General features: G+C 44.3%; 1 protein-coding gene across 9 annotated transcripts in view; it reads left to right on the forward strand.

Annotated features, from left to right (window-relative positions):
• Bptf (bromodomain PHD finger transcription factor) overlaps positions 1-12,650 on the forward strand; it is a 137,607-nt gene that overhangs the window by 114,630 nt on the left and 10,327 nt on the right. For all 9 annotated transcript variants that reach the window (XM_045158569.1, XM_045158573.1, XM_045158567.1 and 6 more), the window contains 6 exons: positions 588-670; positions 934-1,159; positions 4,928-5,256; positions 8,792-8,984; positions 10,125-10,209; positions 11,775-11,961. In XM_045158569.1, coding sequence (XP_045014504.1) covers positions 588-670; positions 934-1,159; positions 4,928-5,256; positions 8,792-8,984; positions 10,125-10,209; positions 11,775-11,961 — 1,103 coding nt within the window. The remainder of the gene's footprint in view (positions 1-587; positions 671-933; positions 1,160-4,927; positions 5,257-8,791; positions 8,985-10,124; positions 10,210-11,774; positions 11,962-12,650) is intronic.

Here is a 12,650-nt window from a genome sequence, read left to right on the forward strand (position 1 = left end):
ACATTCCTTTAATTCCAGCACTCAGGAGGCAGAGGTAAGAGGATCGCTGTGAGTTCGAGGCCACCCTGCGACTATATAGTGTATTCCAGGTCAGCCTGTGCTAGTGCACGACCCTATCTTAGAAAAAATAATAATAATAATAATAATAATAGGGCTGATGAGATGGATCAGCGGTTAAGGCACTTACCTTTAAAGCCTACCGACCCAGGTTCAGCTCCCCAGTACCCATGTATCGCCAGATGCACACAGTGACACATGCATCTGGTGTTCATTCCCAGTGGCTAGAAGCCCTGGCATGCCCATTGTCTCTGTCGTCTTCTATCTCTCTCTGCTTACAAATAAATAAATAAATAAATTTTAAATGTGACCAAATATAAAATAAAAACAAATAAGGTACTGCCATGCGCTTAGCTTAGTAGGTACCCAGCGCACGGTAAGCGCCCAGGCCCGTCTGTGAGCTGCTGGCTGAACTTGTGTTAGTGAGAATTCTGACCATTTCTCCAGAGTGGTATGTGCTCTGGCTTCTCCCGCTGTTCTCACTCGTGGTTGCTGTAAAATGTGCCCTTTGGGTTTGTTCTGTCCCCAAGGTGGTGATGAAGCACAATGCTGTAATAGAACATTTAAAACAGAAAAAGACCATGACTCCAGCCGAGAGAGAAGAGAATCAAAGGTAGGGGAAACATGGGGCTGCGCCATGCACTGAGCTCTCCTCTTCTGTCTGAACACATAAGAGTTAGGAGCTTATCTGTTTTCATTTTGATCAAAGTTTGTCACCTGGACACCTACAGTTACTCTCCACATGTTTGAGTCACTCCCTGAAGCTTTGTAGCCATGGGAAATTCATGTGTCGTCTGTAGGAACATCAGGAAATCATGTCTTAAGTCTTTCAGAATGAAATGTCCAGTGTGACAGAGGTTGTGTATTTTTCTCTAGAATGATTGTCTGTAACCAGGTGATGAAGTACATTTTGGATAAGATAGATAAGGAGGAGAAACAGGCCGCAAAGAAGCGGAAGCGCGAGGAGAGCGTGGAGCAGAAGCGCAGCAAGCAGAACGCCAGCAAGCTCTCGGCTCTGCTCTTCAAGCACAAGGAGCAGCTCAAGGCGGAGATCCTGAAAAAGAGGGCGCTCCTGGACAAGGACCTGCAAGTCGAAGTGCAGGTCAGAGCCGGCGCCTCCTTTCATGGCCAGTGCTACAGCTGGCGCTTGTCACACCCCTTTCTGCTTGTTGGCTGCGGTTTACATTTGTGCCTGTGTAACGTGTGCTTTAAAAGCATGCATGGTCAGGCATGGTGGCACGCGCCTTTAACCCCAACACTCGGGAGGCAGAGCTAGGAGGACCAGCATGAGTTCTATGCCACCCTGAGACTCCATAGTGAATTCCACATTGGCCTGAACTAGAGCGAGACCCTACCTCAAAAAAAAAAAAAAGAAAGAAAGAAATGTGCATACAGTTTGATCCATAATTCACTTCTAGAAGTTCATTTGAAAGATAGGCACATGCACAAGGATATTATTAATGTGTTAATAGTAACAAAAGTGGGGTCTAAGGTGAAAGACATATCCTTGCAAAGACTGTCAGCCCAGGTTCAATTCCCTAGGACCCACATAAAGCTGGATGCAAAGTGGGACGTTTGTGCTCCTCACCCCCACACATAAATAAACAGAACTTAAAAAAAAAAAAACTGTGCTGCTAGCCTCAAGTTCACAAAGTAGAGACTTAGTGTTTCTCTCTACATAGGTACCTGGGCCCTTGGCCAAGCCTGTTTGTAAGTACACTGTAGGGAATATAACATCTTTGGCACTGGGCACTAAATTCTAGTAGCTTCCCTCTCATTTTAACAATGACAAAAATAAAAGCAACATGGACTTTAGAGATGGCTCAGTGGTTAAAGCACTTAACTGAAATGCCTGAGGAACCCAGATTTGATTCTGTAGTACCCATGTAAAGCACATGTATCTGGAGTTTGTTTACAGTGGCTGAATACCCTGTGTACCCATTCTTTCTGTTTGCCTCCTTTCTCTCCCCTCCACTCCCATCTGTCAAATATAATGTTTAAAAATGTAAAGTGCTTGCCTGCAAAGCCTAAGCACCCAGGTTTGACTTCCCAGGACCCATGTAAGCCAGATACATAAGGTGGCACATGCATCTTGTGTTTGTTTGCTGTGGCAAGAGGCCCTGGTATGCCCATTCTCTCCCTCTCCCTCTCCATCCCTCCCACCCTTCCTCCCTCCCTCCCTCTCTCTCTCTCTCTCTCTCTCTCTCTCTCTCTCTCTCTCTCCCCCCTCTTTCAGATAAATCAAAGCAAAATATCAAAAATAAACATAAAAGCAACAGCATGCCTGGCCCGCTCTACAGATACTCCCAAATACTCCATCCCCAGACTGAGACTTGGCCAGATTAAATAAATACATGGTGTAGTCTCCAAAATGTACTGGCATTTTGACAAAATAGTGTGCTGTTGGTGTTTGTTTTTGATTGTCTTTGAGAGATTATTAATGATAAATGCTTTTAAACTGTAGGTTACAGTGTAGTATGCACTACATAGTGTGGTGTGTCTCATTAATTCAAGAAATATTCCCAGCCAGGCGTGGCGGCACACGTCTTTAATCCTAGCACTCTGGAGGCAGAGGTTCAAGGCCACCCTGAGACTACATAGTGAATTCCAGGTCAGCCTGAGCTAGAGTGAGACCCTACCTCGAAGAACCAAGAAAGAAAGAAAGGAGGGAGGGAGGGAGGGAGGGAGGGAGGAAGGAAGGAAGGAAGGAAGGAAGGAAGGAAGGAAGGAAGGAAGGAAGGAAGGAAGGAGGGAAGGAAGGAAGGGCCAAAATAAATAAGAATTAAAAAAAAAAAAGAAAGAAATATCCCCAGTAAAGATGCATCCCGCCTTGTTCCTACGTCACATGCTGCAAAGTAGGGAGATATGTGCACCCTAATGCCTGGATAGGCCAATGTTACTTACGACATTTGCTTAACCAACAAATTTAAATGATGCATGATTCCACCCCTGAAGATGCATGTTGGGAGGATGGGTTACTGTGCAGGCTGACTGGCTATGTAGATCAGGCTAGCCTTAAACTCTCCCTGTCTCAGCCTCTTGTGCTGAGATTACAAGCATATGCTACTATGCCCAGCTAAGATAAGTACTTTTTATTTTTATTTATTTATTTATTGGATTTTCAAGATAGGGTTTTGCTCTAACCCAGGCTAACATAGAATTCACTATATAGTCTCAGGGTGACCTGGAGCTCAGGGCGATCCTCCTATTTCTGCCTCCCAAGTACTGGGATTAAAGGTGTGCACCATTACACCTGGCAAGATAAGTACTTTTAAGTAACTTTAGAATATATTTTTATAGTTATTTTTATGTATGTATTCATTAGTTATAAGTTTATTACTTTTTTTTTCAAGGTAGGGTCACACTCTAGTTCAAGCTGACCTGGAATTCACTATGTAGTCTCAAGATGGCCTTGAACTCATGATGATCCTCCTACCTCTGCCAACCGAGTGCTGGGATTAAAGGTGTGTGCCACCATGCCCAGCTTAAATTTATTACTTTTTTGAGGTAGGGTCTTGCTCTAGCCCAGGCTGACCTTGAATTCACTGTGTAGTCTCAGGCTGGCCTCAAACTCACAGCAGTCCTCCTATCTCAACTTCCTGAGTGCTGGGATTAAAGGCGTGTGCCACCATGCCATCACATCTGGCAGGGAGAGAATGGGTGTACCAGGGCTTTTAGCTGCTGCAAATGAACTCCAGCTGCATATACCACTCTGTGCATCTGGCTCTATGTCAGTTCTTGGGAATTGAACCTGAGTCATTAGGCTCTGCAGGCAAGCACCCTAACTGCTGAGCTATCCCTCCAGCAATTCTACACCTTTTTTTTGAGAGTAGATCCCACAAGTCTGAGGATGACCTGAAACTTCTGGTTCTCCTGCTTCCTGATTCTACCTTCCAAGTGCTGGGATTACAGCTGCTGTACCACCATGCCCATCATTTTGTTTGTCTTGGGAGTTTTTGTTTGTGCTGCCAGTGCTGGGTATTGAACCTACGGCACTTGTTTAGGAAGTCCTCTATTGTTAAATTACACTCCTAGGCCACCCTGAATACTTTCTGCTTTGATTTTTGAGGGGTGGGTGTCTTCAAGTCAGGGTCTCACTCTAGCCCAGGCTGACCTGGAACTCATTCTGTAGTCTCAGGCTGTCCTTGAACTCAGTGCGACCCTCCTCCCTCTGCCTCCTGAGTGCTAGGATTATAGGTATGTGCCACTCCTCCAGGCTTCCAGCTTTTTTTTTTTTTAAACAAAATATTTCCCAGAAAGACAAAGCAAGAGAGTGGGAGAGAGAGGATGGGTGTGCCAGAACATTTAAAAGGTCACGATTTTAATATTTAATTTATTTATTCATTTATTTGTGGAGAGGAAGAGAGGAGAAAATGGGTCCTCTTACCCCTACAAACCTCTGGCTTGACATGGGCACTGAGAAATTAATTCTAACGCAGGCTGGCAGGCTTTGCAAGCAGTGCCCATTGACCCATTTTCCCTACCCATAAATCGGCATTTTAACTTGTGGTTTTGGGGGGTGGGCATGCGTGCGCACAGGCGTGCAGGGGGTGGGGTGTGCGTGCGCGTGCGCAGAGGACGGCGTCTCGCGGGTCTCCTGCCGCCGCCGTGAGGCCGTCGCGTGGGCGCCGAGGCTCCTCGCCAGCGAGCTGCTTCGACCCGAAGCTGCCCCTCGCCAGCGACCTAGTGAGCTGTCTGTCCGTCCGTCCGTCCTTCCTTCTAGGGTAGTCTTTCGTGTCCCCAGCCAGACCGTGCACTTCTGAGCCTCCGTCGCCCGCCGCAGCCCTGAGTTCTAGACCCGCGCCGTCCGCGGCCTGGCGCCCCCGGGACGGGCGTGCTCTCACGGCGTCTTGTCTTCTCTCGGTGACAGGAGGAGCTGAGGAGAGATCTGAAGATGAAGAAAGAGAGGGAGATGGCGCTGGCGGCGGCGGCCAGCGCGGTGGCGCCCGCGGCCCCGGTGGCGGTGCCCGCGACGGTGCCCGCGCCGCCGCCGCCCTCGCCGCCCTGCGCGCCCGCGCCGCCGCCCGCCGGCCTCCCCGCCGCCCTGCCGCCCGCCGCTTCCCAGAAGAGGAAGCGCGAGGAGGAGAAGGACGCTGGCTCCAAGTCCAAGAAGAAGAAAATGATCTCCACTAGCGCAAAGGAAACGAAGAGGGACACAAAGCTTTACTGCATCTGTAAGACGCCGTACGACGAATCCAAGTGAGTCCATCTTGCCGAGCTCCACGAGATATTCTTAGTGTAGTGTCACAGTGACAGTTTGGGAGAGAGTGAGGATTTTGGTAATGATATACATGAAAATAAACCAGTGTAAGGGGATAAAGTTGTGTCTTTGGTCTTGCATCTGATGTTCTTAACCTTGCCACCAAGAATGCTGTTGCTCATGGTCAGGAGTCCTGTTTGTCCTTTAATACATTCTTTTCTGTCAAAGACGAGCTTTCTGTGGCTCCTCCGCTGTCTCTTCTGTGGACTAACTCCAAGTCCATCCACTCCAGCAGATGGTCTGTGGGTGAAGGGCCTGGCGGCCTCCGTCCAGCCCAGTGTCCATCTGAGTGTCAGCTGTGCTGAGGCCTCACGTTTCAGTGAATTTTTTTTAATTCAATTGATTCTCTCTCTTTTGATTGGACACTGCAACTTAATATTTTTATCTGGGTCCCTACTTTTATACTGGGATCAAAGGCCAGAAAAATACAGAAAGTGTTCCTTTACCCAGTTTTTAATGAGTCTCAAAAATTTGATGAGCATGGCAGCTGGAAGCTGTTTTTGACAGCTGTGACTTGTATTTGGTGACATGAACAAGATTTTAGACATGGTAGTCCATAAATACGGTTTTATTTATTGTTTTGGTTCTTACTGTAATTCAACTAGTAGTTATTTTGGTATTTTGAACATTGAAACCATAAGCTAGCTTTTGAAAGCCACAACTAATCACTAGGTGTTTTTTTTAATAGTACCAAAAAGTTCATTTAATTGTACTTTTTAAAAAAGACCCTTTAGAATTGGGAATGTTTAATGTCTACTTAAGTGGGTGCCTGATGAATGCACAAAATAGTGCTGTGCTCTCGGACGACATGTGACCGCAACGCCCGTGCAGCTGTGGCCACGCTGCCTGGAGCACAGATGAGAACCCCGGGAGGTGGAGCAGATCACCCACATCTTCACTTCCAAGTATATGTAATGTGGAAAGTGGCAGCTTGTAGCTGATTTCCCTCCATGGTCTAGTACAAGTGTGCCTCGCTTTAAGCAAAACAGAATGCTCATTACTTTATTTACACAAAGATCTACTTTTTGGAATTCCCTTAAATACGCTTCTCTGGCCAGCATAAAGTGCTCAATCCACTGAAACCCATTTTGCACACCACTCAGTGGACGCCTGAGTTGCGTAAAGTGAGGTGCACGTGTACATGTGCTCATTCTGTTGAGACTGCTTCATGGTTTTGTGGGTGTTTCATATTATTTTCACTTGTCATTCACATTTCAGCACACCAAGTTCATTCACTCCCTCTTCTGATTGGAATAAGTTAGTACTTTTTCCAGATTTTTTTTACAGTTTCCTAGACTAGACCAGCCTGGCTTGAGCGTCTATTGAGAGTGGCTAAAAATTGAAGCTCAGGTCTGAATTTACTTACAAAACACAAAGTCCCTCTTAAAAGGTCATACAGAAACACATGGGAAGACTCTCACCTGTGGCAAGAGATGGGAGAATCATAGTGATAATATGATGAACTTTATAATCAGGTATTACTTCTTGACATTCATGAGACAGGTCAGTTGGAAGCTTGTTGACCACTTCCATTCCTTTAGGTGAATGTACTGGAAAGGACTCGGTTGGCCAGAGGGGTATACTAGTGAAAGGAAGGCCAGTCTGGTTGCCTGTGAGTTACACTAACTCTCTCTGTGACTTTGACATGCATTTCTACATAGCACCTATCAACACTTTTAGAGACACTATGTTACAGAGTTACTTTTCATTTTGTCACTAGGATAGCTTGACCACAAAAACCTTGAGTTCGCCTACACTGCACACACGTTTACCTTGCTGAATACTGTAGGCTCTTTTGAAGTTTTGGAGAGTATCCTTCTCCTCATTTTATATTCCTTGTTTGAAGAGAAGCAGCTCCTGAGAACCCCCTTACCAGTTAGTTACCTAGGCCATTGTCCCTACTGTCACACACATTGGTTAACAAAAACATTGGCCCATGTCATCATCAATTACGAGACATGATGTTTAGTTAGACCACATTTCAACACACATGTAGGAACTTGGTGGGAATTGAATGAGTCCACGTGCCTGCCTCAGTTTTCTTCATACCATGTTCTCGCCATGCATTTCCTCCCGCTGGCTGGCCTGCATGTTCCTTAACGTGTAACTGCTGTTTGGTGTTTGCGCTTCGCTTTGTTTTGTTTTCACATTTCAATTGTGAGATGTTTTTCAAACCTATCTAAGCAACAGCCCTGACCCTGACGTGGCTTCAGTTGAATAGGTTTGACAGATACAAGTCTGTGATTCTTTGGCTTTGGTTTCTGTGCCTTACAGTTTTATACACATTCATTAAGAGGAAGCCATTACCATCTGTGTAGTGTTTTCTTTTTTTCAAATTCCAGTATGCTCTTAAAGACCCATATTTCACTAAACCGTGTATTTGTTGAAATTGATGTGAGTGACTTACAGTGTCAGATGCTGTAGTTTGCCACTGGTAGAATGGTTGGATTCAGGATGCTTAGTCGACTCATTGCAGAAATTAATCCTGTAAGAAAGTGAATCAGGTTAAGGAAGACAGATTTAAGTACCATGCAGCTCAAAATGACAACTACAGTGTCATTTTCATTGTGAATGCTTTTAGGTTCTATATTGGCTGTGATCTTTGTACTAACTGGTATCATGGAGAATGTGTTGGCATCACAGAAAAGGAGGCTAAGAAAATGGATGTGTACATCTGTAATGATTGTAAACGGGCACAAGAGGGCAGCAGTGAGGAATTGTACTGTATCTGCAGAACACCTTATGATGAGTCACAGTGAGTTCTGATAAGAGCATCATATTTAATGATTCAGGAAGCCAAATTGCTCTGACTGGTTACTTTTTTTTTTTTTTATAAAAAGCAAGATATCTTTTCTGCATATATTATACACTTACATTACAAATTCTTTTCCAGTTTTTTTTTCTCTTTTTCCCTCTTTACCTCCCCTTCAAAATTTATGTTGCTTCATAGTGAATGCTTGGGACGCACTGGGGGAAATGTGATTTAATGGTAGATTTAATTCTTTAATATGTAATAAATTAATGAGATTAAACTAGCCTGACTTGTTTGAATTTTTAGTATTTGAAATAGTTCTTTATTATAAGTTAGAAAAACTTATTTTTGGTATAATCTGGAGACTGTTGCTAGCTTATAAGACTTTGAACTCTTATTTGATAGGGTACTACTTGAAAGATTTTTGGCTTTATTTTATTTTGAGCCTTAAAATCAATTAAATGTTTTATATTTTTCTTCAAATTGGCTCTCTCATATTATACAGTGCTTTTAATAAACCTTTACTGCTTATTCTTAGAGTCAAAAATAACTATGGAATGTCAATCTCAATATTAAAACAACCAGATTACTAAAATTATTTTATTTTACATCCCAGAGTTTAGCAAATGTTTTGAGTTGCATGTTAAATTTTTTTAAAGTAAGTTATAAGCAGTTACTATCCCATTGGTTTCAAACTCACATCACCATTTTGGATCTTGCAGATTTTATATTGGCTGTGATCGGTGTCAGAATTGGTACCACGGGCGCTGCGTTGGCATCTTGCAAAGTGAGGCAGAACTCATTGATGAGTATGTCTGTCCACAGTGCCAGTCAACAGAGGACGCCATGACGGTGCTCACGCCTCTCACAGAGAAAGACTATGAGGGCTTGAAGAGGGTGCTGCGCTCCTTACAGGTGAGACACCCCGGGCACGGCCTTTGAAGGGAGCCAGCCTGCCTGACTGGAACGGTTCTGGGGTGTGAACTTCCCGTCTGTGAGTGTGAGTATACAGCTCTTGCTTGGTGTGAAGGGTTCGACAAAGCGCAGCTCTCCACATGCCAATAACTTGAGATTTACCACATTCACCCACATACTAGCACCTTTCCTTAAAATGACTCCCTTAGCCTGGTGTGGTGGAGGATCACTGAGTTTGAGGCCAGCCTGAGACTCCATAGTGAATTCCAGGTCAGCCTGGGCTAGAGTGAGACCCTACCTCCAAAAAAAAAAAAAGAAGAAGAACAGGATGGGAATGGCTTGAAGATTAGGGAGTGTGAGAGAAGTAGTCAAACACAGGGCTTAAGGTTGAAGCTTTTCTCCTGCTGGAGTCAGAATACTAAGAATTGGGAACTGGAAAGAAGATCAGAGCCCCAACACATGGTTGAACATTGTTTAGGTTCACATCTCTGGTTCCTCATTACCCACACCCTGAACCTGTCCATCCTGGTGTCACAGCAGCAATAGCAATGCCAGCATCACTCAGCTGGCAGATCACCATCTATACCAGAGCGTAGATTTCAGTACCCTTAAGCAAGTGCCCACCCCCTCACCAAGGCTGTCAGAGCAGAGTAACCCTCAAGAGCTGCTGTTATAGAACCTGCTCACATGAGGTGGCCTGTGGCTAGAGCAGTGTCACTGGCATATGTAATTCCTTTTTTTTTTTTTCTCCCTTTGTTTACCAAGATAGGATCTCACTCTAGCCCAGGCTGAATGAATTCACTGTGTACTCTCAGGATGGCCTCAAACTCATCCTACCTCTGCCTCCCAAATGCTGGAATGAATAAAAAGCATGTGCTGCCATGCCCAACTAACACATTTATTTTATTTAGTTATTTTTGAGGTAGGGTTTCGCTTACCCCAGGCTGACCTGGAATTCACTATGGAGTCTCAGGGTGGCCTCGAACTCACAACGATCCTCCTACCTCTGCCTCCTAAGTGCTGGGATTAAAAGTGTACACCACTACACCCAGGGTTGTTTTTTTTTTTCATAGAGTAGCTTAAGTAAAATAGAATTAAGAGTTTCCACTGGACAATAATGACACCTATTTTTTATTATAGGCCCATAAGATGGCCTGGCCTTTCCTTGAACCAGTAGACCCTAATGATGCACCAGACTATTATGGCGTTATTAAGGAACCTATGGGTAAGTACTTGAGTGGGAAAATTTTTCAGAAGTCTTAGGTACTATTTTATCATCCATAAAATTGATATAACATGGGCTGTAGAGATGTGGTTAAGTGCTTGCCTGTGAAGCCTAAGGACCTTGGTTCGAGGCTCGATTCCGCAGGACCCATGTTAGCCAGATGCACAAGGGGGTGCACGCATCTGGAGTTCGTTTGCAGTGGCTAGAGGCCCTGGCGCACCCATTTTCTCCCCCCACCCCCGCCTCTTTTCTCGCTCTTGCTCTCAAATAAATAAAAAAAAATTAAAAACAAATTGATATAACATGAGGACGCCTTTATCAAAGCTGGTAGGTGTATAAATTGGTCTTCTTTTTTGGTGTTTTTGATTGCTTTTTTTTTTTGTGTTACTCGTTTTTTTGAGGGGGAGGTGTTCCAGGTAGGGTCTCACTCTAGCTCAAGCTAACCTGGAATTCACTATATAGTCTCAGAGTAGCCTTGAACTCAGGGTGATCCTCCTGCCTCTGCCTCCCAAGTATTGGGATTAAAGGTATGTGCCACCACGCCCAGCTTGTTTTGTTTTTTTGAAGCAAGGTCTTCTTCTAGCCTGAATTGACCTTGAACTCATTCTGAAGCCCAGGCTGGCCTTGAATTCACACTGATTGTCATCTTTCTGCCTCCCAAGAACAGGGATTAAAGGCATACACCTGACTGAATTGTTTTTTTCACATGTATGTGTTTACTTATTTGTAAGGAGCTCCAGACACATGCCCTATTTGTGTAGTGGCTTTATGTGAGTGCTGGGGAATTGAACCCTGGCTAACATGCTTTGCAGGCCAGCGTCTTTACCTGCTGAGCCTTTCCCTCCGCCATTCCTTATTTACATGTGTGTGTGGCGCACCAGGGTCTCTTTGCTGCTGCAAACAAATGCAGTCCAGCTTTACATGTGCGGCTGGGGAGTTGAACCCAGATTAGCAGGCTTTGCCAGCTGCACATTTAACCACTGAGCCACATCTCAAGATGATTTATTATAATTTATTATACTTGCATGTGCATGGATCCCATTGGCATTGTTTTCTTTACCTCATACCAGTTCTGTATAGTTAACTAAAACTAAAAGGCCCTTCTTAACAGAACCAGGACTGAGGTTTTAGAACCCCCAACCAAAACAAAATTTGAAAAGCGCTCCTAAGTTGATAATTGCAAAGTGTTGTCTAGTGATGAGTCAGTCGGGCTTCACAACTGTGATCTTCACTGGTTTAAAACATGGCCAAAAAAATAAGTGGGGGGAGGGGACTGGAGAGATGGGCTAATGGTTACCTAGAAAGCCAAGGACCCAGGTTCAATTCTCCAGGACCATGTAAGCCAGATGCACAAGGTTGCGCACACATCTGAAGTTTGATTGCAGCAGCTGAAAGTCCTACCCATTCTCTGTCTCCGTCTGCCTCTGCCTCTTCCTCCTCCCTCCTAAATAAATAATCTTTTTAAAAGAAGATATGAAAAAATAAAAATTAAAAAAAAAAGAAGATATGGCCACATTACAGAAACCACAAAGCTTTGAAAACATTTTATGTTTTGTGTTTTTCAGACCTTGCCACCATGGAAGAAAGAATACAAAGACGATATTATGAAAAGCTGACAGAATTTGTGGCAGACATGACCAAAATTTTTGATAACTGTCGTTACTACAATCCAAGTGACTCCCCTTTTTACCAATGTGCAGAAGTTCTTGAATCATTCTTTGTACAGAAATTGAAAGGTTTCAAGGCTAGCAGGTAAGTACCTGTGCTCAGTGATATTCTGAAGTCAATCACTTCTTCAAACTTTGCCCATGGATGTCCATGTTCTTGACCTTGCAACATGGTGTGGCTGTTTGCAAACATGGCCCACATTCACAGCTGGCTTGGGATGCATGCAATCCACAGCCTGCAGCATAGACATGCCTGCATACTGCCCTGTATAAGGAGTCAACCAGTGGAGTTCATAGTAGAGTTAATCCTTAAGATTAAAAAATACATTTTTTCTAGCTGGGCATGGTGGCGCTTGCTTTTAATCCCAGCACTCGGGAGGCAGAGGTAGGAGTATTGCCATGAGTTTGAGGCCACCCTGACACTACATAGTGAATTCTAGGTCAGCCTGAGCTAGAGTGAGACCCTACCTCAAAAAACCAAAAGTCAATATGTGTATGTGGTGTAGATATATAGAGGTGTGCGTGTGTGTGTATCTCCCCTAAAAATCAAGATGCTAGCCGGGTGTGGTGGCGCACGTCTTTAATCCCAGCACTTGGGAGGCAGAGGTAGGAGGATCACTGTGAGGTGGAGGTCATCCTGAGATTACATAGGGAATTCCAGGTCAGTCTGAGCCAGAGAGATTCTATCTCAAAACACAAATAATAAATAAATAAATAAACCAAACTCAAGATGCTTGCTACTAACTACTAGGACAGATAGATTCAGTCAGTCAT

The sequence above is a fragment of the Jaculus jaculus genome, chromosome 9 (genome assembly GCF_020740685.1).
Source record: "Jaculus jaculus isolate mJacJac1 chromosome 9, mJacJac1.mat.Y.cur, whole genome shotgun sequence".
NCBI lineage: Eukaryota > Metazoa > Chordata > Mammalia > Rodentia > Dipodidae > Jaculus > Jaculus jaculus.